General features: G+C 36.8%; 2 protein-coding genes across 2 annotated transcripts; both read left to right on the plus strand.

Moving 5' to 3' along the window:
* Positions 1-8,118: 8,118 nt before the first annotated feature.
* LOC113280233 (cation/H(+) antiporter 15-like) lies at positions 8,119-9,135 on the plus strand. Its single transcript, XM_026528883.1, has one exon. The coding sequence runs from the start codon at positions 8,119-8,121 to the stop codon at positions 9,133-9,135; it is 1,017 nt and encodes a 338-aa protein (XP_026384668.1).
* A 1,158-nt stretch (positions 9,136-10,293) lies between these two features.
* LOC113278265 (cation/H(+) antiporter 14-like) lies at positions 10,294-13,087 on the plus strand. Its single transcript, XM_026527157.1, has 3 exons — positions 10,294-10,605; positions 10,713-11,714; positions 11,803-13,087. The coding sequence occupies exons 1-3, from the start codon at positions 10,444-10,446 to the stop codon at positions 12,871-12,873; spliced, it is 2,235 nt and encodes a 744-aa protein (XP_026382942.1). The 5' UTR covers positions 10,294-10,443; the 3' UTR covers positions 12,874-13,087.
* The last annotated feature ends 14,237 nt before the right edge of the window (positions 13,088-27,324 follow it).

Below are 27,324 nucleotides of genomic sequence, written 5' to 3' on the forward strand. Positions count from 1 at the left end.
CTTCAACAAATCTTGTGAAAATTGTGATAGGCTTAGTCACTACCTTTATGGAACAGAGTTGTTATAGCTAAATGTCGTCACAACGTTTTTGCTTAAGGAGTTGTCGTTTGTTTTCTTAGCGCAACCCCTTGTTTCTAAGGGTTGGCAGTGATGATATACGACAACTCTTCCTTTGAAACCAGTTGTAAAACATATGACTTTCTACGATGTTTAGCGAAGAGTTGTAAATCTCCAGTTGTAGATGTATATTTTCCCGTAGTGAGTCGAGATGTGGTATTCGATGAAAAAACAAACTGGAACTGGAAAGAAACTAATGATGGACCAAGTAGGGATCCAGGAATGTTTCACATGAGATGGGGTCAAGTAATTGATGAAGGCGAAGGACCCATAATCATCAATACCAATGGAAACAATGATGTTAATCAAGAAGAAGAGAATAATGAAAACACTGATAATAACGAAGAAGAAGAAGAAGAAGAAGAAGAAGAAGATATCGATGAAATAACTCAACCCATTCCACTGCGAAAATCAACAAGACAGATACAAAATCCACAGTATCTGGAGGATTATGTTCTTCAAGATGCAGAAGAATGTGAGATTATGCTACTTTCTGTTAATGATGAACCAAGGAATTTTCAGGAAGCAAAGGTCTCGACTAAATGGACACAAGCATGTAGAGAAGAAATTATTTCAATCAACAGAAACAAGACTTGGTTTCTAGTTGATAAGACAGGTGGGGTAAAAGTGATTGTTCTCAAGTGGATCTTCAAGGTTATAAGAAATGCTGATGGAACTATTAACAAATATAAGGCAAGACTTGTAGCTAAGGGATACGTTCAAGAATCAGGCATAGACTTTGATGAAGTTTTCGCACCAGTTTCTAGACTAGAGACAATTCGTCTCTTAATAGCATAAGTTGCATCAAACTCTTGGGAAATACATCATTTAGACGTAAAGACGGCATTCTTGCATGGCGAACTAAGTGAAGATGTATATGTTGAACAACCAGAAGGTTTCGAAGTAAAGGGACAAGAACATAGAGTTTACAAGTTGACAAAAGCTCTCTATGGTCTAAGACAAGCCCCTCGAGCCTGGAATACAAAGTTAGATCAAATCTTAAAGGGAATGAGATTCATAAAGTGTTCTAAAGAAACTTCTGTATACATAAGAGAAGAAAAGGGAACGCTTCTTGTAATTGCAGTCTATGTAGATGATCTATTTTTGACTGGCAACTCCCTTAAGGTGATCAATGAGTTCAAGAGAGAAATGTCATCAAAGTTTGAGATGTCAGACCTAGGAAAACTCACTTATTACCTTGGCATAGAAGTCCATCAAGGAGTAGATGGGATTCAGATTAAACAAGAAGCTTATGCAAGGAGAATTCTGAAAGAAGCATGACTCGAAACATGTAATCCAACAAGAATTCCAATGGAATTTGGACTGAAAATTTCAAAAGCACAAGAGGAGCCTGAGATTGATCCAACGAGTTATAGAAGAAATGTTGGATGCCTAAGATACTTATTACACACAAGACCATATTTGGCTTTCTCTGTGGGAGTAGCAAGCCGTTATATGCAGAGTCCACGCAAGTCTCATGGTGATGTAATAAAGCAGATATTGAGATATCTAAGAGGAACAATCAGCTGTGGATTGAAGTATGGTCGAGGAGGATCAAAAGGAATTGTTGGGTATAGTGACAGCAGTCATAATATTGACCAAGATGATGGAAAAGGTACAACTGGTCATATATTTTATCTAGGTGAAGCACCTATTACATGGTGTTCACATAAGCAAGACACAGTAGCTCTGTCATCATGCGAAGCTGAGCTCATGGACACAACAGAAGCAGCTAAACAATCAATATGGCTTCAAGAATTATTGGGTGAAATCAAAGGAAGAGAACCTGAAAAAGTTCTCATCAAGATTGATAATAAGTCTGCAATTGCACTCACTAAAAATCCAATGTTTCATGGGAAGAAGAAACACATTCACAAAAGGTATCATTTCATACGAGAATGTATTAAGAAGGAGATCATCAACGTTGAACACATACCAGGAAATGAGAAGAAAGCAGATATATTGACAAAGGCATTAGCTCGGATCAAGTTTGAAGAAATGAAGAAATTAATAGGAGTACAAGATTTTTCACAAGCACGGTTGAAGCTTAAGGGGGAGAATGTTGGATTAACTTCAACATAGAAGTCACTAACAAGCTGGTTAGGACAAGATTAGGAAATTGATGTAATCATAAGGGAATTAGAAGTCATCTAGTTCTAAGAAAAGGAAAGACCTGTAATAAGGTAATAGGATTAGGAAAAGGAATTCATAGTTCTATATATATAGGATCACCAAAGTTGTGGTTGATTATATGAGCAAGATTAGAGCTTGTGTTTAGTTTTGAGAGATTTTCTAAACATCAATAAAGAGAGTTGTCTTTATATAAGCTAAGTTTCATCTTGCAGTTGCCATTAGTACTTTCCTCCTCCCTTTACTTTTTAATACAGCTATTTTAGCCATTATAAGAAAAACTGTCACAATGGGACAGAATATGAGTGATTCTCTCGGATTCGTTCAACTGACACTATCTTGCTCGTCCTTCTATGATATTGCTTGTGTTGTTGCTGACTTGAACCTCCTCAACTCGGAGATTGGTCGTCTAGGCCTGGCCATTTCGATAATCACTGGATTGAGTAGTTGGTTTTTTGATTTTTCACACACCTTATACTTAGAAGCCACTCATTTGAAGCAAAGGACGTTGTTATTGTCGTGGATAAGTAAAAGTTTCATTATAACTGTCATTTTATTCATTTTACGGCCAGTGATGTCGTGGATGAATAGAAGTACTCCAGAAGGAAAAACTTTGAAGGAAGGTCATGTTTCTTTCATCCTTCTTAGCGTTATGGGAATTTCATTTTTTAGTCAGTTCATGGGCATAGATCCTTCACTTGGACCACTTATGATTGGGCTAACGGTACCTGTTGGGTCACCTATAGCAGAAGCTGTTCAGAAAAATCTTGAGTGTATTAGAGGATAAACACGGGTATGCTACAAAGAGATCAATGTACACGTCAGAAGTGAGTGACTGTGGGCTACCATTCAAGATACATGATGCTCAGTCAATGCAACTACTAGATTATAGGATCAGGTCAAACAATAAATCCTGTAATGTAGATAGATAGTTTCACCTAGTCAAGATATCGGTTGTTATTCTATCTTCTAGGTTTTGTATCCTATCACCTATAAATAGGATCACTATGTAAATGGAAAACTATCTCAGAGAAATCATCTGAAGATCAATAATATTTCACCCTACGGGGTTTGTCAGTGGACGTAGGCCATTAATGCCGAACCACTTTAATACCTGTCTCCTCCATTTGATTTTGGTTTGTAGGTTAATTTCTTTATGATTAATTTATGTTTATCATTGATTTAATATTAATAATGTTTTTGTAATCAATGATATTCATCTTAGATTTGATCTACATATCAAAATCTAAGATGGTATCAGAGCAGAAATGCTCTTGATTCAATCGCTTCCGCAATCCAGTTTTTTATAACTCCATTCTTGTTCTTTTTTAAATGAGCAATCAGCTATTCATGGATGTATCGGTATCAATAGAACAAATATCGTGAATTGAAATATTGCATCAGGTGTTTCGGTGTTTTCATATTCCTTTTTTTTGAGACCCAATTAAGGTGAGTCATTTTCTTTAATCAATCAGAAAGTTCATTTTTTTTTCTTTTTCAAATGAACTTATTAATATTACAATCTTTTGAAAATACAAATCGACTATTCTCTAATCGTGGTCCATTTTCATGATCACTTTGAACCATTTGGTTCTTAAAATGGATTAAGTTTTTTTTTTCCCCAGCAAAGACCTGTATCTCTGTGGACAGTTACGGACACCTATTATGTTCTAGCTGTTTTATACAAAGCAATATTTTCTTTCCTTTTTCTGCCATTGTTCACGGCAAGATCCATGGAAAATATACATATTCCATTTTTGGATTCATAATCATATGACACGATAATCTCCGCTAATTATCTCATATCTTGCCATTTCAGAATAGTTCTTTGTTCCAAAAATATTTTTGGCATATCCAATAATATTTTTTCTCCGTGAGTATTGGTACTCCCATATGGTTATGGTCTCCCTATCCATCACTATCATTTTTAACTCATATCTAACATCGTTTCTAAACCGATCATTATGCTGATCATGTCCTCCAACAGGTAAGATCAAACTTCCTGGTTGTTGCTGCACATACCTCTCCCTCATCTCCAGTGGAGGAATCTTTGCAATTTTCTTGATATCATACAATGATATTCTCTGCTTTTGCATTGAACACAGAATATTTGCAAAAAAATTTTCTAAAACCTTTGGTATCATACAATAATCCCAAGATTATTTCTTTTTCTTTCATCCTGTTCTGCGATGTAGAAAAAGGTTGTGATCCTATTATTTCAAAAGGTTGTCTACAGAAGTTTATTTAGTTCCTTGAACTACGTGTGCAAGTTTTTCTGTTCAATCTATCAACGAAGCTTTTCTTCTCATGGGTTCAGTACCCTAGTACCTGGTACGTACATCAGTTCCAGTCCTACTTAATAACCTTGTCTTTGTCGATATACAGATTGGATAAGTGATTTTCATTCTCTTTGTTGACATGTTGGTGTACTAGAGATATGTCGCCAACAATCGCCTTTTTTTTTCGGCATCACCGAAAGATGTCTTCTTACTTGCCTTTCCAAACAACGTGCTATATTTTTGCGCAAATATAACAAGCATCATCCGCTTCAGTTTCAATTTCTTTTTCTTTCTCTCATATATCATTTTTCATCAACTCTTGTTTTTCAAGAGTGCTCACTATAAGATGATTGATGGGATTTGTTTTCCTCTGTAGACATTCATCGACTCTGTTTTCACGAGGTCTCTCATTCTAATATTTAGTGTTCCTGTTCCATCTCAGCCTTGATAAGCTTGTGCTTGTCTATATCAGCATCAAGATATACATCAGTGCGTTCTTTGAACATGTACACTAAATATCTTCATGTTCCATTTTGGGATTTCATTTTCTTCCAAAAGATTCTATGGATACGAAATCCCAGGATACTTTCATTTTTTTGGATATCCAATGCTTAAAAAAAAAATCCGATATATTTTGCTTCCGTTATGGAAAGTATGTCGTCATTTGTTTTGACTACCAGTATTTTCCACATCCTTGTGGTCAATTACCAAAATTCCCTGTAGTTCATATATTGGCATCGCATTTGACGCCTTTTATTCTGCATTTTTGTGTTCATAAAGGTGTAGTATTTTAATCAATCACTAAGCAACAAACTCATTGTGTTGTTTTCTAAACCTAAACTTACTTTGTTGTTCTCTACCAACACCGTAGTTTCTTGTAACAGTCATCTAATAATGATCCTACGTTCATGTTTCTCAATTCTCATCATGAACAACTAGTTGATTTAACTAGTTTCTCAACTTCAAAGCACTGTACGTGATGGGTACAGTCTTGTCTATGCTATTTTATTTTATTTTTGTGCCTTGTTCGTCAGGCACTGCCATTCCATATCACTCTGATTGGATTATTCATCTGAGGAAGATTGTTTGTTACTGTTGATTAAACAAATTTCAGCAGCTCATTATTAAACCAAACCCATTTCTTTTCCTACCCGGCCAAATGAATCCATTTCACCCATCCAAGTTTTTTTTCTCTATTTTTTTTTTTTCTTCCCATTAGGCAATCCAGGCCATTTTCAACACAAACCATTACATTTTGCTCCCGTGAAGATCAGTTTTGCTCCTCATACATCACTTTTGTTCAAATGTCAATGTGATCGACGATTAAGTGTCTGTGAAGGTAACAGCTAACGTTCACTACATCAAGTTAGTTTTATATGTCATCATGATCATTAATGTTTTTCTTCTTGATCTTTATCATCATATCAAGAGCTCAATCTCTATAATACAATCTGGAGGTTAGTACTTTGTATCCAGGGAGTATCATGATCTTTGTTTACTTATCACAATATTGTTGTTCTCTCTCGACATAATCAAAATCAATATCCTAAACATTGATTATTTGATTAATTCATTCCCAAAATCACAATATTTTGGTGACCTAATATTTATCTGAAAATATTTTCCATATTTTCTATAGTCCACCCTATATAATCTTCCCTTTTTGGTCACTGAATCTTTTGTGTCCATGAGATATAATCAGAATAATTTCTTACAAGGCCATATGATTCAGATCTTGCTCCAATATTTATGAGCTTGAAATATTTTTACTGATACTCTTGTTGTCAAATGGATTTCTCCATTCTATTCTCTGCATCTTTATTGTTTATCAAAGATGCTTTGTTTTCTGTCATTCTTGTCACTAAGAATATTCAATTTGATACTTCCTCATCCGTTTTTTTTTCTCAATTGTCAACTGACAATTTCACGCTGGGATAACTATAGGCGATTTCGCTGCACCCTCTTTTCTCAATTCTGGTAATTCAGGATTACCCGTATCTATTACCAATCTCGGTGATTCAATCTCACCTGCAGTTTCTCAAAATACTACTAATAATCCAGTAGTATCTTCTACAGTTCCTTTACCTAATCGCAACTCATGCTCAGCACGTAACAGTGCTTCTCAATATGGTATGCAATACTATTCATTTGTTTCGCATTGAGAACAACTAGTTTCTCTACCTAGTTTTCTTATTTGATACTGCCATTTTATCGGCTTTTCAAGGAATCAAAGATATGTTTATTGTTCTTTGAAGCTGCCATCAGCTATTGGCTCTTTAAATTCTGGTCAAATCCTTACCTCCAAAGATATTTTCCATCTTTTGGAATCTCATGTCAATTCATCTCCAAATTCCATCTTTTAATACGCATGTTTGTTTGCACAATTGGGTTTGGATCAATATTTCAAAGTATGGAGGATTCATCATAAAAGACGATACGAGTTTTGGGGATTCTTTATCTCTGTTTGTTTGCAATCAACAACCCAACATATCAATATCCAATCAAGTCCACTAAGCAACCAGAAGAGCCACCATTCCGTATATCTTCTCGAGTTTTGAAGATTTTTCCGCTGCTTCTGTACCTTTGTTCAAGTGTTCAAGTTCTGTAGTCCGTGATTGAAGCTCAAAGTACAACTTATGCGGTTTTAGGTTACAAAGTCTTTCCCCGAAGATTTTTCAAGTTGTACACTTCAACAAATTTCCGTGTCCACCTTGAGGGGGGTATTAGAGGATAAACACGGGTATGCTACAAAGAGATCAATGTGCACGTCAGAAGTGAGTGACTGTGGGCTACCATTCAAGATACATGATGCTCAGTCAATGCAACTACTAGATTATAGGATCAGGTCAAACAATAAATCCTGTAATGTAGATAGATAGTTTCACCTAGTCAAGATATCGGTTGTTATTCTATCTTCTAGGTTTTGTATCCTATCACCTATAAATAGGATCACTATGTAAATGTAAAACTATCTCAGAGAAATCATCTGAAGATCAATAATATTTCACCCTACGGGGTTTGTCAGTGGACGTAGGCCATTAATGCCGAACCACTTTAATACCTGTCTCCTCCATTTGATTTTGGTTTGTAGGTTAATTTCTTTGTGATTAATTTATGTTTATCATTGATTTAATATTAATAATGTTTTTGTAATCAATGATATTCATCTTAGATTTGATCTACATATCAAAATCTAAGAGAGTGCTTCGTCACCTTTGTGCTCTTGCCGCCATCTTACATAATAGCAGGTTATCGCGTACAGCCATTCAAAGTCATTTGGGAAAGGTTTGTAGTTGTGGAGATAATGATGTTGCTTGCTTACTCTGCAAAGATTATTTGTAGTAATATCGGCTTCCCTCTACTTTCGGATGCCTATAGTGGATTCCTTGTGTCTCGCTCTCCTTTTAAACTGCGACGGGATATTCTATATGTTGTATTTAATGGCCGTGGTTGAAGCAGAGGTTAGTTACATAGTATAAGCACTTAGCATCTGATATATATACCACTCTAATATTTTAACTTTAACGTTTGATCGCAGTTGATGAGTCAACAAACTTACACCATAATGATCTTCACAAATCTATTGATAACAATGGTAACAACGCCGATAGTGAAACATCTATATCATCCTTCGAGGAGGTACGCGGGCTACAAGAGACAAACCATCCTTAATTCTGCTGTCAACAGTGAGCTGCGCATACTGGCTTGTGTTTACAATCAAGAAAACGTCCCCAGCATCCTCAATTTCCTTGAAGCCACTAATCCAATTACCAAAGAAAGCTTCGTATGTATATATGTTTTGCACCTTGTTGAGCTAGTTGGTCGTGCAACTTCCCTCCTCATTGAACACGGAGAACAAAAGAAAAAACAATTTACACGAGCCAACAGCCGCAATTCTACAGATAAAATTATAAATGCCTTCCACCAGTTCGAACAACAGAATGAAGGATACACAATAGGGCAATGTTTCACTGCAATATCACCGTTCTCAAGTATGGACAACGACGTATCTCAGATAGCAATGAAAAAGAGGACGAATCTGGTGATCATACCTTTCGGTGAGTTAGACGAACATCCTTATCGGGCAGTCAACCGAAATGTTCTAAAAAAAACACCTTGCTCAGTTGGGATACTCTTTGACCACAAAAATAGTTCTGGTGCTGCTATTGATGTTTCCATGACTTTCCATAATATTGCCATGATTTTCATCGGAGGTGCTGATGATCGAGAGGCTCTAGCATATAGTATGAGAATGGTAGATAAGCCCAATTTACAACTCTCTGTTTTTCGATTCACGCATATGAAGCCAAACAAAAATGCAAAAAAAGATGATGAATTGATAGGTTATTTGTGGGACAAAATTATGAACACCGAAAACATTGTTTACAAGGAACAAGATGTAACAGATTGTGCAGATACAGCAAGTAGAATCAAATGCCTGGAAGACTCTTACGACTTCATAATTGGTTGGAGACGACATGATAGTAGCTCACCAATTTTGCATGGACTTGATGAATGGTGTGTTTTCAAAGAACTTGGTGTGATTGGAGATCTTTTGGCTACGTCTACTTTCGAGTGTAATTTTTCAGTTTTGGTAATGCAACAGTAGGCGTTTGTAAAAAAATTATTTGTCGATATACAAGTACCAACTGAGGATGAGGAGAATGTTTAGTATAGTCATCTGCACTTTTGATTATGACGTATGTTGATGTAAATGGTTTTAGCTAGGTATGTACAATACAACACAACTTGCAGATTAGGTCATTTTTTATTTTTGTTTTTGGTTTTGTAGATTTCTTCTTCTAAGATGATTTTATCAAGTTAAACCCGAGATTTCTCTTGACAGTTAATCCAACCGTTAGCTGTAAAAACTGTCCTCACTGGACTCATGGCACATCCAACTTAGCGTCACATCCTCAAAAGTGGGTGTAGATTCACTCTTGTAATGTTATCTTAGTTTTCTAGCTTCAAAGACAGACTCTACTCTGCCTTCACTTTTTTCTGCTTTGGTTAAATAACGTGTTCCTTTCATGTGTAATGCAATGAGGAATGAAGATCTAAGCTTTCAGTGGAGCAATAGGTTAAATATCCAAATTGGGACTCATTACTTAGGATCGATGGAAGGATATGTACACCATTTAGCTCGTCTAATTGTCACATCTCTGTTCAAAACGCAAAACTACTTATCAAGTCCTCCGTCCTTCCTAATTACACAAAACAAACTTCAGTTTTGAGCATTGCGAATACACCACAACTATATCAGTCCATCTACACTAGGAACATGCAATCATTGTCATTATCACTATAGAGGAGAATCGTATAAGAAAAAATTACCCGTTCATGTGGTCAAGGGACCAGGGAGGAAGGAGCTTTGCAGTAAATGTCTGTCCTGCATATAACAGAACCAGGGAGGAAGAAGCTTTGCAGTAAATGTGAACACTCTATAAAGTGACATCTAGGAATTACAATTTAATCAAGTAGGTATCAGTCAAAATCGAGTGTCTCGTACAATAATTACATTATTTAATCTCTCGTACAATAATTACTTTTAGAGATTGCATAAGATTTTGTTGCAATGGTCAAAGCTACAAACTAGTGTAATGAATGGGTTACTATATATGGTGAGATTAATTCATTTCCCCGCAAATTATTCTTGTCCTAGCAATCAAATCCATTCCTACGTTTTCCACAGAAACCAGTCTAGTACTTTGTCTTTGAAAACTCAATTTTTCTTTTTTGCTTTTCTTATTTTTATCTAATTCAACCATGAAAAGAAATTCAGTGAGAGCACATGGTGAACTTTGATGAGTCTGGGTGGCACGAGCTCAGGTCCTAGTTACCATACGTTATACTAGTGATCGGTGCCGAGAAACTGAGAAAATATATATCAAACCAGGTTGAAGGTTATAAAAACAGGATGGATAAACCAGGTTTCAACTGTCAGCCAGTTAAAGGAATGTTTGAGCGCGGTTCCTTTCCTTTTCTGACGGTGCAGATCGGCCTTTGTATATTATTCATCGGAACCTTCCACGTTTTCCTTGGTCAATTGGACCAGATTAAATTTGTTTCATCTGCCTTCGTAAGGTTCCCTTGTTCCTCTCGTTCATTCATTAGATTTTAAGATTACATAACTTCAATAGTATCTAATACAGTTGTACATATATGTCTTTTGCATGTACGTAACAGGCTGGTATTGTCTTAGGCCCGGCGTTGCTGGGAGGTACGGAAGCATTTCAATACGTGTTTCGTGATTCAGGAGGAATGGCCTTAATGTCAGTTATCGAAAGCATTGGGGGTGTTTTTCTTGCATTCCTTGTTGGAGTAAAGACAGACATGGATATGATTACGAAGGCAAGTAGACCAACCATCGTCATAGGTTTCTGCACTTACCTCATCCCTTTAGTTTTCAATAACGCTGTTTTAAGCGTGGTACGAAAAATCTTTACCCTGGAAAACAATATGAGTGATTCTCTCACATTCGTTGCGTTATCAGTGACTTATTCTTCCTTCTATGATACTGCTTGTGCCGTTGCTGACTTGAACCTCCTCAATTCCAAGATTGGTCGTCTAGGCCTGGCCATTTCGATAATCACCGGAATGAGCAGTTGGTTGTATGAGTATGCCTACAGCTTCTATGCAGAAGCCACTATTTTGAGTCGCAAGATGCTATTATTAGCATGGATAAGTAAAGTTATCTTATTTATTTTCATCATGTTCATTTTACGCCCAGTAATGTCATGGATGAATAAAAGTACTCCAGAAGGAAAAACTCTGAATGAAGGTTATCTTTCCTCTATCCTTATCAGCGTTTTGGGAGTTTCATTTTGTAGTCAGTCCATTGGCATAGACCCTTCGCTTGGACCACTTATAGTTGGACTAACAGTACCTGTTGGGTCGCCTATAGCCGCAGCTGTTCAAAAAAAACTCGAGTGTTTTGTTACCTTTGTGCTTGTGACACCAGTTTACATAATAGGAGGCTATCACGTACGTGCATTCAAATTCATTTGGAAAGATTTTGTAGTTGTGGAGATAATGGTGTTCCTTGCATACATTGCAAAGTTTGTTGTAGTAATGTTAGCTTCCATCTACCTGCGGATGCCTATTCTGGACTCATTTTGTCTCGGTCTCCTCTTAACTTGTGATGGCATATTCCATATGTGGTATTCAATGATAATGGTCGAAGCCGAGGTTAGTCACATAGTACCTATATCTGATTGATATATAAGAACATATTTTATATGTGCATGCTAACACTTATTTGTTGATTGATATCCAGTTGATGAGTCAACAAAGTTACACCATAATATTCTTCACAAACCTATTGATAACTATGGTAATCACACCGATGGTGAAATACTTATATGATCCTTCGAGGAAGTACACGGGCTACATGAGACAAACGATCTTAAATTCTGCTGTCAACAGTGAGCTGCGCATACTGGCTTGTGTTTACAATCAAGAAAACGTTCCCAGCATCCTCAATTTCCTTGAAGCCACTAATCCGGTTACAAAAGATAGCTTTGTATGTTTATATGTTTTGCACCTTGTTGAGCTAGTCGGTCGTGCAACTTCCATCCTCGTCCAACACAAACAACAAAAGAATAAACAATTTGCACAGGATCGCAACCGCAATTCGTCAGAAAAAATTATCAATGCTTTCAACCAATTCGCACAACAGAATCAAGGCTTTACGATTGGCCAATGTTTCACTGCCATATCACCATTCTCAAGCATGGACAACGACGTATCTCAGATAGCATTTGACGAGAGGACGAATCTTGTGATCATACCTTTCGGTGAGTTAGATGAACATCCTTATCGGATAGTCAACCGAAGTGTTTTGGGTAAGGCACCTTGCTCGGTGGGGATTCTCTTTGACCACAAAAATAGCACGAGTGCTGCTATTGATGTTTCTGTATGTTCCCATAATGTTGCGATGATTTTCATTGGAGGTCCTGACGATCGAGAGGCATTAGCATATAGTATGAGAATGGCGGATCAGCCCAATTTAAATCTCTCAGTTTTTCGATTCACGCATATAAAGCCGGACAAAAAAACTAAAAAAGATGATGAATTGATAAGTGACTTGTGGGACAAAATTATGAACACCGAAAATATCTTTTATAAAGAGGAAGAAGTAACAGATTGTGCAGATACAGCAAGTAAAATCAAATGTCTGGAAAACTCTTACGACTTCATAATTGCTGGGAGACGACATGATAGTAACTCACCAATTCTGCATGGACTTGATGAATGGTGTGTCTTCAAAGAACTTGGTGTTATTGGAGATCTTTTCGCTACGTCTACTTTTGAGGGTAATTTTTCAGTTGTAGTATTACAACAGTAAGATTTTAAAGTAGATTTTTTTTTTATCAATACAAGCACCAACTGAAGAGGCGGAATGTTTTTGTAGTTTTTGATTATGACGTATATCGATGTAAATGCATGGTTTAAAGTATGTAAAATATAACGCGGGTTTCAAATTAGGTCCTTCTTTCTTTTTGGTTTTGTTGATTTTTTCTTCAACGATGAAATTATTAATTTAAACCTGAGATTTTCCTCGACGGTTAATCCAATTGGCAGTTATAAAAACTTGTTTGTACAATAAATAAAAATGTCACAATATTGGACCAGATTGTTACTGGGACCACCATTTGGCCCTCATTCAACTCTGCCATCCATCCAACCAACACGGTATGCAAGCTACCGAATATTCCTTCCGGTCAATAGTCAAAGTCAACGACTGGTCAATGGTCAAAGTCAACCTTCGGTGAATAGTCAAAGTCAATGATCGGTCACCGATCGGTCAACGATTAAAGTCAATTTTTGGTCAATTGCCAAAGTTAACAGCCAATCGGCGGTCAAAGTCAACCTTCAGTCAGTGGTCAAAGTCAACGACCGGTCAACGGTCAAAGTCAACCTTTGGCCAACGATATAAGTTAACTGTCGAAGCCCTGTTACCAGCGGTGCTTCCAACCAGTTTCCATCCATGTTGCCAGCGGTGCTGCCAACTAGTTTCCATCTAAGTACTCAGCGGTGTTGCCAACCAGTCTTCAGACATGTTGTCAGCGGTGCTGTCAATTATAGTTTCCAGCCAAGTACTCAGACGCGCTGCCAGTCAGCCTCCATTCATGTTGTCGGTTGTGATGTCAGCCAGCCTCCATCCAGTCTCCATCCATGTCTCCAGTCAAGGCAGTCTGCCAGTCAAAGATCGATAGTCGTAGTCAGCAGGGAAGTCAACCTTGCCAGTCAAAGACAAGGTCGTTGGTCAAACCTGCATGCCCATTTCGATTTGTCCTGTTTCCACAGATCCAGTGAGAAAATCTTGGAAGAAGATTCTGGAAGTTTCTGGATGACTTGCTGACCAAGTTGCTAAAGGGAAGTTCTGGCTAAGTTACTTCCACCTGAAGTTAATCTCGAAATCAGGGTTAATCTCATATATTCAACTGTATAAATAGAGGGGAATCTCAACCCTAAAAGGGGACGCCCTGCTACACAAAAATTCACCAGAAAATCCTAAAGGGGATTAGAAATCAATTGTATCGATCACATCAATAAAATATCTCTTCCTACGGGAATTCTTCCGTGGATGTAGGCAAAACTTGTCGAACCACGTTAAATTCGTGTCTCACATATTTATGCTTGTTTTGTGTAAAACCCTAGTTTTCATCATCATCATCAAACCGATTGTATACTGTGCCTGGAAATATTTTTGGGTACAAACAAAGCTGTCCACACTAGAATCATGACTATCATATCCAACTTAGCATCACATTCCAGAATTGAGTGTGGATTCACTCTTACTGTTATTTAAGTTTTCTAACTTCAAAGATAGACACTTGCTTCACATTTTTTCTTTCTTGGCTAATGAGTGCCTACCTTTCTTGTCAATGCGGGATGAAGATCTAAGCTTTCAGCAGAGAAATAAGATAAAATTGGTAGAACTTCAACTCCTTAGCCTTCATGCTTTAGCACCAAACTTCATATAAAGCTAACTACATGTTGAAATTATACTTGAACCTAGTATTAGCATACTCTAGAACTCATGTAAACAACCCCATATATAACAAGAACACCACATATAGTACATACCCAAAACAAATTGAACAACAAAGAAATTGAACAAACGCAACGCTTAGTTACTAATAACTTTCATGACTTATCATACCGCATCAATATTTATTTCCTCACATAATTTCATGATGAATGAAAACATATGTTCCTTCATAAAAACATATGAGGCTAGAAGTGAGTTCCAGTCATGCTTGCCACATGTCACTCCAAACTTTCCATTAGGAGTTAGATGACACCTCATGGCTAGCTATATTGGACAGCTCATAGCATAAGAGCCATGTCATGTTAGTTTCAACGTTATCTAGCATTAATCTTAAGCTAGTCATAGTCATTAAAACATGATTAGATCATAGGAAGTTTGCAATAAATGCAAACTAAAATGTATCAACAAAATCAAAATCAAAATAGATTTCAAACTAAAATTAAAGTTGGCGGGGCGCTATACACCAACAATTATTTCTTAAAGAACGCACGGATTTCCGTAAGAGTGCCTATGATTCGAATCCATAAAAAGTAAAAGAAGCATTAGACTTGCTTAATTATCCGGCTTGTCGATGTCTTAGGAACTTCTACGACACAACATAAAATCAATCTCCTATTAACAACCGTTAGTTTAGGTTCAAACACCTAGGATGATTGTGTTCATATGATTTCTTATTCCCACCCACCTTCACCAAAATTCAAAATCTTTAACCATAGTCAAATCTCCCCCAGTTAGTTGGGTTTTCTCCATACAAATAATCATTTTGGCTTTCTATAAAGAGGGATGGTCCACTCACATGGTTATATTCATATTATCTCAGACTTTTAGCGATATTTTTACTAATAAAACCTAAATCGTAACGAGTTCGAAGTTAATATTTTTGGGATATACTCCTCCTGTAATATATACTAACCAAAAGTAAGCACTTCTTCAAGTACTATTCTTGAAAAGTCAAGCTGCGTTGCCGAATCAAGTTGGGTTCAAAACTCCGTCATTTGAGAACTTTTTTAAAAAAAATATTAGATTGAGGAATAGAGAAATAGAGAAATTTTTTGTGTAAAAATTTAGTTAAAAAATTGATTCGAAGATTAACTATTTATAGGCGAGAAAGATCATTAGCAGCTGGCGCCAATCATTAAATCGAGTGATACTATCATTATATCCAGTGATAGAGTCTTGATCACCGATTCTATTGAAGATATCGCTCGCTAGTATTTTTGTCGCTTCACTCTTTTACCATAGTAACACAACTCATTTTTCATGCCACCTAGTATATCAAATAGAAACCTTTGTCATGGTGCATAAGAATAGGCCCAACAAAGAGAATGTTTTCTCCGTATCGGATAATCTCTCTTTGGTAAATGTTGTAAATGATGAAGTTTCTTCTTATCAGCTGAAAACTTTTTTCCTTAGTGACGGATTGTAAAAAAGAGTTACGTTCTTTTCCCAACCTCTTTGTGAACATGTTAACCATTCTCTTAAGAGCATCTCCAATGCTAGGGTTGGAGGTCATCTAATTATCACGTTTTTTATGGAGGTCATTCACATATGGACAAAACAAATAATTTTAGACCTTTTTTGAACACAAAAAACATCATCAATCCTCAAGGTTTTATCTAACAACTTTTAAATTAACATAGAGACAAATCGATGATGTGGACTTAGACCCAAAGTTATAGATGTCTTATTTGGACTTAAACCCAAGGACCTCGACCCTTGCATTGAAGATGGAATTATGATAAAATAAATCTTAAATCTTAGGTGGCATGCTTTTTTAAGACCTTCACCCTTAACATTTCTTTTTTTAATACGAAAAGAAAGATTGTATTTCAATTAAATAGTAGCTGCAAATGATGTTTCATCCGAAGCTAATGCATCAATAAGCCAGGGGGCATATGTTATTGTCATTCCTGTTTACTTAGAATCTGCGACATTATTGCCATCGCGATGGATAAAACTACATTTCCATGTGGAAAAACTATTAACAAGATAAACAATATAGCATTGGTCCATTTGATAGCCCATATTCTTCTATTGGTCGCATTCATCATTCTCTTAGTGTCTCCCTCCAATGCAGATGAAGGATTGGACATGATCTAATAGGGAAGCAGATAGTGTAGCTAACTTTTTCCTTTTTCCTTTTTTTGTAATTTTTCAATTTTTAATTTTTAGTAAGACCGGGTCTTAAGGAGCTTCCCAAGCTCTTCCTCGCTGAAAAAATCATGGCCTAAAGCACCTCTTCCCTCTACCCTACTTTGTGGGAATTCCAGCGAGAACGAAACGGACAATAATTATCCGTTCTTAAAAAGGTGAAAGCGCCCAATGATATCCCGTTCTAGTATAGGAAAACAGACAATCATTATTCGTATTTGTGAAAAAAGTTAATAGTTACCCCGTTTTTAGGAAATAAATCCGGACGACCATTGTCCGTTTGTTGAACTTCTCTCAATTAACACTCGTAACATTAGTAGGCAATGATGCTGAAGGAAATCAAACTTTGATGTTCTGTTTAACTGATCAACCATCCATCCTAGAAAGTTGATTTATAGGAAACCATGACAAAAAAAATTGAGCAATTATCGCCACGACCATCCCTGGTTGGGCATCTTTAGTTGGAACATTATGAATTGAAGTTGAACTACATAAACCCATCTTTAATCATTAATTCTCAGTGTGAATGAATGAATTGAACAAACTTTATTGTTAAAACAACAAAAAATTAAATCACAAATTCGAATGAAATAAACATCAATACGTTCAAATCATCACTACAAATTAAAAATAGAACAAACACCACTGTACAAAATCAAACCTATGTGCAAAAACACCGAACCAACTCATGGTAGAAATAGGTATATCTCTCTCCCCTTTTAAGGCAAGCAACAGAATGGGAACTCTCACCATGATAAGCGATATTGGCCGTTGGATTTTCCAGTTAATTAAATTCATCCGTTAGATATACAATTCCCCTCGCAATTTTTTTTTTCCATCTGAACTTTTTATTCCGTCCATTGGATTATCTTGAAGTCAGCCGCACGATTTTATTCGATGATAAAAAGCCCTTATTCCTTGACATTATTACGATATTACTCTATAACAAAAAAAACTCCTATTCTTTAAAATTATTACGAAAATACCTAAGAACAAATTATCTCCGGCCGGCAATCTCTCTGCTATCTTCCCCCGTAGCTTATTCTTCCCCAGCCCTCCTCTTTCCCTTTCTCCCTGAGCAACTACTGAAAGTTATTAGGATTGCTTTTTGTTTTTCTTAAGCAAAACATATAAACAAGATACTCGTCCAATCTCCAAAGCAAAAGAATCGTAGATTACAGGCGTAGTGTTTGCCAACGTGCAAAGCACGTGCATCCTACTTGTATATATAAAGGTGAAGAACATTTCCCTATGAAATTAACCTTTGAATAAATACTCTGGATCAAAATTGGTCGTCTTCTTCATCCCGGTTACTTTAGGATCTCTGTTTCGAGGAAAAACTTGACAAATGTGCAGAAAGTTTGGATAAAAATTATTGATATGACGTATTCGAGTGATATGTCTTAGCAAGTTGATCGGTCAAGATTCACTGAAAAAGGATAATCATTATCTATTTTTTGTGGAACGGGCTACCATCTGTTTTTTTCGTCAAAAACGGATACTCATTGTGAATAGATAATGTCACTGAATCAAGGCTCTTCCCAGGCTGATGTGTAAAGACATTTGGGAAGAGGCTGAGAACCTCCGCTAAACACAATCCAAATTATTGCTTTCAAAAGTAAAATAAAAAATACACCTCGACAAAAAAGAAAAACTTAACTGGGGGCCCTGAAAAATAATTGGGGGCCCCTAGCTACAGGACAAAACAGGTCATGAAATAGTAATTGGGGGTCATCCCTTATCCCATTTTTTTAAATGGCTAAACTACCCCTAATAATTAGTGATAATTAGTAATTAAGTTAAGTTAATTAATCGATAATTAATTTAGTTAGATTAAAATCAGTTTTAAGGATTAAATTTTGATAATAGAAATTTTGTGTTTTTGTGTTTGAGAGAGGAAGAAAGTGAGTATTGGGGGAAAATTTAGGTTATTTGAAATGGGTGATTCTAATGGAGGAAATGATGTAGGTGAAGATTCAAACAACATACATGATTGTGTTGATGGTGAGATTGTCTCAACTAATCCTATGGATTGGATGTTTGATGAAGAGATGTTAATAGAGGAATCCTTGAATAATGGTGGAAATGAAGATCTCATTGGTCAAAATGAAGGAACCAATTCTCCATATGAAGAACCCGGATCTCAAAACAATCAGGTAAACTTCCTATACTCTTCAAATCGCATGAATGGTGCTCCAAGTGGTTGATTCATGGTCAATATGCAACAGCTCAGTGTGAGGGTCGTTAGGTCGAGAGTATAATTACCTAACGACTTTGTTGAGTCGTCAGTGACTTAGCACCCAAACAAACGACTCCAATGTGCAGGTTATGAAAAATCGTCAACCAAGTTTGAAACAATTGACGACTCCAATCTTCAGTTATGAAAAATCGTTAATCTAGTTTGAAAAAGATGACGACTCCATCTTTTAGGTCATCTAGATTCGTTAACTCAATATATTTAGAACCCAACGACTAAAAAACCTTTTACTCTCTGTAACTATCACTCTAAGGATCGTTAGTTTAGCATTACTATAAACGGACGACCCTTTCATATTAACTGAGAGTCGTTGTTCCGTACGTCTGAAAAAATTGACGATTCAAACTTTTTTTTTTATGTAATTTCTGATTTCATAGCAATATTTCATTGAATCCTAAAAGTCATACATCTTTCATAGGGTTAAATACAATACATGGTAACGATGCACTTCTACACTCAATCATAAAGCATGTAATCATACATGGTTCCATTGAAGATAAAGTAGCAATCGTGTAACTCAAACTTTTCCCCACGAAGCAGCTCGTTGTATCCATACGCCTTCTTCATCTGAAAATGTAAAGGCAAACATACTTAGTTAGCATTGATCAAAGCTTTGGATAAGTTTTACCTCTTGTTTAAATACATACTCTTAAAGTACTCAGCATATCCGGAAAGGCTTCCCTTACGGCCGTAAATTCTCTTTTCAAAACATCACACCCGAGTTTTATCTCTTTGAAGCGTTCCTTGACTTGTTTCAAATACCTTGAGTTGCGATTTCCGTCCAACGCCACAAAAACGATGAATACGCGGTTCCATCAAGCATCCGATGTTTCATCAATGTCTTTGTCTAGACTTTGAAAGTGGTTTGTGACTGTGAACTAGAGCTGTCAAACGGGCAAGCTAGGGTCAACCCGGCCCTAGCTTGACAAACCATGGACGGGTTAGGGTCAGCCCTAGCCCTAGTACTATTCATGTACATGCCAAAAACCCCAACCCTAGCCCTAGACGGGTTGGCTCTAACGGGTTGCGGGTTGGCTTGTTAAATGGGATGGTTGAAACTAAAATCACTTAAATGTATAAAAAATTTAGTGGGCAGAGGGATCACTACTCCGTAATCCTAAATAAAATGAAATTTGGATTGTATTAAATCATTTAAGGAAATATGAACTTTGATTTCTAGCACAACACCCTAAAATTCTTAAATTAGTAACTTAAAATTCCTAAATTAGTAACTCACATGAAATTGACGGGTTGACGGGTAACCCGCGGGTTGACCCTAACCCGACTTGTTTTTACTAGGGCTAGATATGACAACCCTAACCCGGCTTGTTTAGACAACAAGCCAAGCTAGGTCCAACCCGCGGGCCGGGTTAGAAATTGACAGCTCTACTGTGAACCAATCTCTCGTAATGGCACAATTCTCTTCAGGAGTGTAGGGAGTCATGGTGTTTCTCTTTTTTTCCTCTTGGATGATGAATAAATGAGAAGGAGAAGAGAAGGTTGATAATTATGGTGTTGGCAAGGAAGAGGTGAGATATTGGTCTGTATTTATAGAATTGAACGAGCCAACTGCCTCAACCACATTTGGTAGAGTTCAATTCCCCAATAAATGCTAGTAGTATCTTGAGTCGTTCATAAGTTACTTTTACAACTAAACGACTCTTAGAGTATGTATTTTTCGTCGTCAGGTGGGACATATAGAAGCGAACGACTTTAGAAGAAAACTTAGCAGAATGGTGTATATATGTTAGTCCGGAGTCGTTAGTTTATGTTGAGAGTCGTCAAGTAATCTTAAGTGTCGGCAATTATCATTTTAGCAGATTGACGACACTTGTGTAATGCTCACAATGTTGTCATAAAAGTCGTTAATTTGCAAAAGATTGGTTGACGATTCTACATGGTGTCGTCAGTCTACAATATATTGGTTGACGACTCTTAGGGTCGAAAACCAAATTTGTGTGGAGTCGTCAGTTTTTATTTATGTCCATGAGGACCATTTTTTGGAATATTTATGGTTGAACTAGTATTATTGAATTGAAAAAAAACATACATGTACTATGAAATAAAATATAAGGAAAAGACATAAAATAGTTCAGTACATTGCGCTAGAAAATGTATACGATATTAATTATATTGGGCGAATTGCCATTCAACCTCCTCCAAGAGAGTGGCAGTCCTCGTGCAAAAACTCATGGTCGTACCTTAATTCGTATTGGGTCCGACCCAAAGAACACTGGAAAAATAATTATTATTTTAATAAGTTAGTATTGTTGAATAATCATAACCAAATAAATAATTTTTGATGAACGACCTCTTGATTCACAAACTTACTCTACTCATGCGGTCTTCGTTTGGCATAGCGTCCTTACGAGCTTTCAATTCGTTTCTCAGCAATACACATTCATTGTATAAATAAGCGTACCTTTCCCTTATATGCGGGACCGTCCTCCTATAACGATTTCCATTTAGTGCTTTAAAACCTTAAACACACGTTTCCACCAAGCATTGGTGTTTTGATCATGCCTAAGGTAAGGCCCTCTTGTTGGGTCTTCGTTACTGGTCACCCATTGCGCTTCCTCAACGGAGTACTTTGTGAGAGTGGTGTATGCTCTAACAATAACAACATCTTCTAGATTATTGAACGGAGTTAGAGCCAGTTTTAGTGTTTGAAAGTGATGGGTGACTAATTTAGGATGATCGAAAGTGATGGGTGAGTAAGTTTGGAAGAGATAGGTATTTATTTATAGCAAAAATGTACTCAACGGCTATTTATTTTTTTTGAATAAACCGTTTCTTTTTTTCAAAAAATAGCATTAACTGCTCCTAGGAATCAAACATATCTTTGATTTTGAAATTCTGCATTACCTGCATGTAGAGTCGACATTAGTTATATATATAACCTAACGACCCCTTAGTATGTTTAGTAACTGCTCGTCAAAGTCGAACTTACCGTTAATGTGTTAAGAGTCGTTAATATAATTTTTGAAGAGTCGTCATTTGGCCATATAAGACTGGACGATCCTCTGATGATGGTTTTGTGTTTTGTTTTTTAGTTGGTAATACGACAAAGCTCCCAGCCAAAACCCGTATCTATATTGGGTCCGGATACCTCCCAACACTATATGACTGATTTGGTACGTTTACCTTTACCAAATAGATATATTTATATATTCAAATAATTTTATTAGTGATCTCATGGTTGTCTAATTTAATTGTTTTATCAATGTAGACATGGGAAACCAAGGATGACATCAAGGAATGGCTTATCCCCAAGGCAAAAGAGAAGATGTGTGTGGTTGTTCAAAGTAGACACGTCGATTGTAACAAGATGGAAATGGTATGCGAGAGAGCGGGTAAGAAGGGTGAAAGTCACAAAGGCAAGAATTACAAGTATGAGAAGAAGACGACTAGGGTGTACAGAACAAAATCGAAGAAGTGCGAATGCCCGTTCAGGATTGTTTTCAAAAGACACCATGAAGCCGATCTATTCCGATTGTATAGTATTCCGAACGGTCGTCACAACCATGATCCACCCACAAGTTTATATGGACACACTGCATATGCCCGGTTGAAACCACATCATATGGATAGAGTTAGGCAGATTGAGGGATTTAGACCACTAAAGATCCTAAATGCAATAAGGGCGGAAGATAAGGATAACTTGTCCACCATTTCCACAATCAACGCCGCTAAATCAACGATTAAAAGAACCGAATGGAATGGTAGGTTGATTATGCAACAATCATAGTGGGTAGCGGAAACACTTAACTACGCCATGCAAACTAAGGTGGGTTCGAACAGGTGAGGTTGATTTACCATGGAGAAGAGACGTCGCAGGTTATATTGACGGATAGAGATTTTGCAATTATGAGTGTCGTTCGTCAAGTCTTTCCACTTGCTCAACAATTTCTTTGTACGTGGCACATCCAAACCAACCTTTATTCAAGAATCAAATCCAAAAGATCCATACTAAGAAGGATAATCAACTTTCTAAGGAGGAAGATGAGCGTTTAAGTAAACTTTCCAAAAAAGAGCTAGCGGAAGAGAAAAAGAAAGAAAAGGAAAAATATGATGAAGAGGGGGATCTATGGAAAGTTTTTTGCGAAGATTGGGACTATTTGTCTCATTCGAAAACAGAGGTTAAGTATTATGCTAACTTGCAGAAGTTTATTGATGTTTGGAGCACGGATCATAAGAAGGTTGTTGAGTATTGCCTGAATACATGGTTGAATCCTTGGAAGGAGAAGTTTGTTTATGCATGGAAAAACAAATACAAGCACTTCAAAAATGAGTCTACAAGCATTGCAGAGGCGTCTCACGGGCGTTTGAAAAAAAAAAATTGGATCAAAATAGGTGTGGGGTAGTTACGGTACAAGAAGTTATTCACGAGCACGCAGAGGATGACCTAAGGAAAATAGTGGAGCAGATGGAGAAAAGTAAAGACCATTTTTTGATGCAACACATAAGGGACAAAGCTTTGTTACGGTTGGTAGCACACCAAGTATCATGGTGGGAAATTAACTATATGATGGATGAGCTTATAGATTTTAGAGTTAAAGCGGAGGCCGAAAAAGTGATGAAGTGTAATTGTACAACCGATGTTTGGCTCGACCTCCCTTATAAACATAAACTTGGTGGGTACAAAGATTACATTCCTCTTGAAGATATCGATCCATTCTGGAAGCAACTTTCGTTCATCCCAAAGCCCACGGGTTTAGCCGATGAAGAATTTGGAGACTTGGAGATTGGCAAGTACATCAACGAAAAATACCGAAAAATGAATTTTGCAGGAAGACACATTTTGGTTGCTAACTTGTGGCCGGCCGCCCGTAAGAGCTTGGGGTTTGAAGGAGATCCAATCAAACACAAACCACCCGGAAGACCAACAACTAAAATGTCATTTAGAGAAACTGTTAACAATGACAAGGGTTGCAATAGAGACCTATCACGTCATGAGCGTGTCCGGGCGGAATATGAGGAGTATGAAAAGTCTTTCATTCCTAAGAAACGAGGTCGGTCAAAAGAGCAAGAAAATGAAGATATGGATATTGTTGAGCATGTGGTTGATACCCAGCAAAGCCAAACTAGTGGTATAGTGACGATAAGAGGAATAAAGAGTAATCCTAAGATACCTAGGGATTCGCAAGGAAGACCACATCGTGTTGCTTACACTTTATACAAAGAGTATACCGACCAACTTCCTTACGTCATCTTAGATCACCTTATATCCACCGACGACGCTGATGTGGATGGGAATTGTGGTTACCATTTTGAAATGGAACAATTAGGGAATTTCGACGAGGCCGACGAACTTAAGATCACCCAAATCGAATATGCAAGGAAAAAATGGCACAAAAACTAGTTGAGGACAAACAACTCTATTTGACAATGCTCATGGAAGGAGATGAAAAAGAGAGGGACTTGAAGTTTAGGGAGTTGGTTTCAAATGTGAAATGGAGTAAGGGGTAGAAAAAGGCCCGTTATAAGTTTTGGATGCAAATACCTTTTGGTGGTCAACTTTTAGCGGACACATTCACTTGTGTGGTAATTGTATTAAGAAAAGGCTTCTCGGAGCGTCTTGTATGTACGTACCCTCAAGAACTAGGTGCGACGCGGCGATAAAGGAAAGAAGAATTGTAATGGCACATGTCAACAATAACCATTACATAGGTTTGAAGATTTCCGAAGAATGTCCTTTACCACGGGTGGTCTATGGTGATTGGGGAGACTACACCAAGGAGTGGACAAACCAGTACGAGTATGGAATGAACATGTGGAATGCTTTAGAAGGAACACCAAGTACAATGCTTGAACACGTTGACATGTGCGACTAAATGTGGAAGGAGTTGTTTTTTTTTTGGAAGTCAATGCACGAATACAATGTGTTTTATCTTTGTGTTATCAACTTTTCATTACAAAACTTTTTTTTTTAAATTAGAGTCGTTTACATTTAAGAAAATCAAGGTAACGACTCTTACATTACCAATGTGAATCGTTAGGTAAGTATTCATAAATATAAATGACCCTTGTATTCCAAATATAATGGCCTCCTGTATGTTTTGGAAATTCAGGGTCGTTACCGGGCAATTACCAAACGAACGACTGCATGCATAACTTTAAAGGGACGTTAACTGTGTATTAATTAACTAACGACTCTGTTAGACCATAAATGAGGGTCTCCTGGATGTTTTGGAATTTAATTGTCGTTATCTTTCCTATTAACAAATGAACGACTCTAGGCATAGACTGCCCAGGTCGTTAACAGTCTGTTAACAAACTAATGATTTTGTCAGACCAAAAAATTGGGTCTCCTGGATGCTTTGAAAACTTAGGGTCGTTATATATTCTATTAACAAATGAACGATTCTCTAACCCCATATTTGAAGAACATAAAGTCATTTTTATTATATCAATAAACGAACGACTCAGAATAACATACAGGGTCGTTATTGTGATATCAATAAATGAACGACTTGGAACATTTTGTTGTGCAGGGTCGTTTGTTTTATAAAACTCAAACTTAACGACCCCAATTGTGTATCTTCAACGTCTCTTTATGAAGATACTATTTCCAAAAAAAAACAGTCGTTATGTTATTTTCTATATAAAGATTCAACCTTAAATAATCAAAGTATATCATTTTTTCAATGGAAAGTTCGTCAACAACTACCAATTCAATTGAAAGCATACTTAGAAGATGCAAGCGACCAACCAAATCAATATTGGCAATGGAAGAAGAGATACGCAAACGAAGGAAGAAGAGAAGCGTGAGGCCGAAAAACGAGGCAAAGAACAAGCGCATATCCAGGAAGTATTCAAGCAAATCGAGGAAGAGACCAAATGGGTTAAGAATTATTACATCGTCAAAGATCTTCGCGAAGAACAAGAACATGAAAGTATATTCTGGATTCAAGTTGGTTGTGGCACTTTCGTTAATTCCCATAACAAACTACGCTATGATTATGAACCGTTCCACATTCGTGATAGGATGATTCACGTTATGAGGTTGTGCACCATGTACAACAAGTTTCTCGTGAGGCACAAATGGGATAAACGTGTGGCCCAGGTTGAATATATCAAATGGAGAGGAGAGTGGCTTTATCACATCGAAGCCGCAATGCTAGTTAAATCTCGCACCGGAAAAAAGAATAACATGTAATGCTTTCAAAAGAATTTAGTTAGACCAATTGTGTTAGGACTACTAATGTTACTATTTTCAAGTTTCAATGAAGGGTCGTTAGACTTTATATAGGTAGTATAATGACAAATCAAACTTTGTATTTTCAACACATTCTATGAAGTCGTCATTTATTTTATTTATATCCTAACGACCACAATTGTGGATTTCAAAAATTCTACCGTTGGGGTTTTCTTCTATATAATACCACCCTTTTCTCTTGAAAAAATTAACAAAACCCATCCATTTTCTACCAAAGTACATAAAATTTCAATAGCAATGGCGGAATGGGAACCTCATGAAGATTTGTGTCTTGTTAAATCATCTGCTAATACATTCCGTGAACGTCCAAATGAAATCTATTCAATGTTTTGGAAGAGAGTTAAAGAGTTCTTTTACGGCGTACCGGGAATCCGAATAACCGCAAATGGCGAGACTTAGCATTTCGATTCAACTACATAAAAAGTGCAATGCGAGAGTATGTTAAAGTTAGAAATATGGTGTACCAACATCATCCACAAGCTCCTCTTAGAGAAAAAGTGAGTAATCCGAGAATATTTATTCTTATGGCCTCGTTAAAATTTCGCATACTAACATTTAAGAATTCACTGTATTTCAGCTGGAACGTTTCAATGGGCTATGGAGAATTCGTAATGGGGAAACAAAGTTCATTCACCACAAAGAATATACGACGTTATACCGACGTGCAAGGAGGTTTATCGATGAACACTTGATGTTTCAGATTCTAGATTACCCATACTAACCCTCCGTTGTCACTCAAATTCATTGAAGAACACGTGATGTATCAAATTGTAACTCGTCTGCAATTCAACTTTGATGTAATGTTATTTCCTTAATGAAATAAATGTCCATTTTCGTGGCAACTTATAAGTTTGTAAAATAAAATAACTAAAATTGACCGACCCTTGAAAGATAAAAGACGACTCTTAAAACAAAATAGACGATCCTAAGTTTTTTAAATTTTTTCCTGAACGACTCTAGAAACATAATTGACGAATTTTAACATTTGTTTTTTTTTTCTTGACGAGTCTTAAAAGGTTTTAGACAGAGGATCTACATAGTTTTAGAAATAAGTCGTTAATTTAACCAATGGGTCGTTAGTGAAGAGTCGTTAATCAGTCCTATAATTGTGAAT

This window comes from Papaver somniferum, chromosome 5 (genome assembly GCF_003573695.1).
Source record: "Papaver somniferum cultivar HN1 chromosome 5, ASM357369v1, whole genome shotgun sequence".
NCBI classification, from domain to species: Eukaryota; Viridiplantae; Streptophyta; class Magnoliopsida; order Ranunculales; family Papaveraceae; genus Papaver; species Papaver somniferum.

Bases quoted from the DNA above. Each gene is read 5' to 3' on its own strand.
- LOC113280233 (XM_026528883.1), top strand. From the start codon at position 8,119: ATGGTAACAACGCCGATAGTGAAACATCTATATCATCCTTCGAGGAGG.
- LOC113278265 (XM_026527157.1), top strand. From the start codon at position 10,444: ATGGATAAACCAGGTTTCAACTGTCAGCCAGTTAAAGGAATGTTTGAG. The intron at 10,606-10,712 runs GTAAGGTTCCCT...TGTACGTAACAG, and splicing joins AATTTGTTTCATCTGCCTTC to GCTGGTATTGTCTTAGGCCC. The intron at 11,715-11,802 runs GTTAGTCACATA...ATTGATATCCAG, and splicing joins TGATAATGGTCGAAGCCGAG to TTGATGAGTCAACAAAGTTA.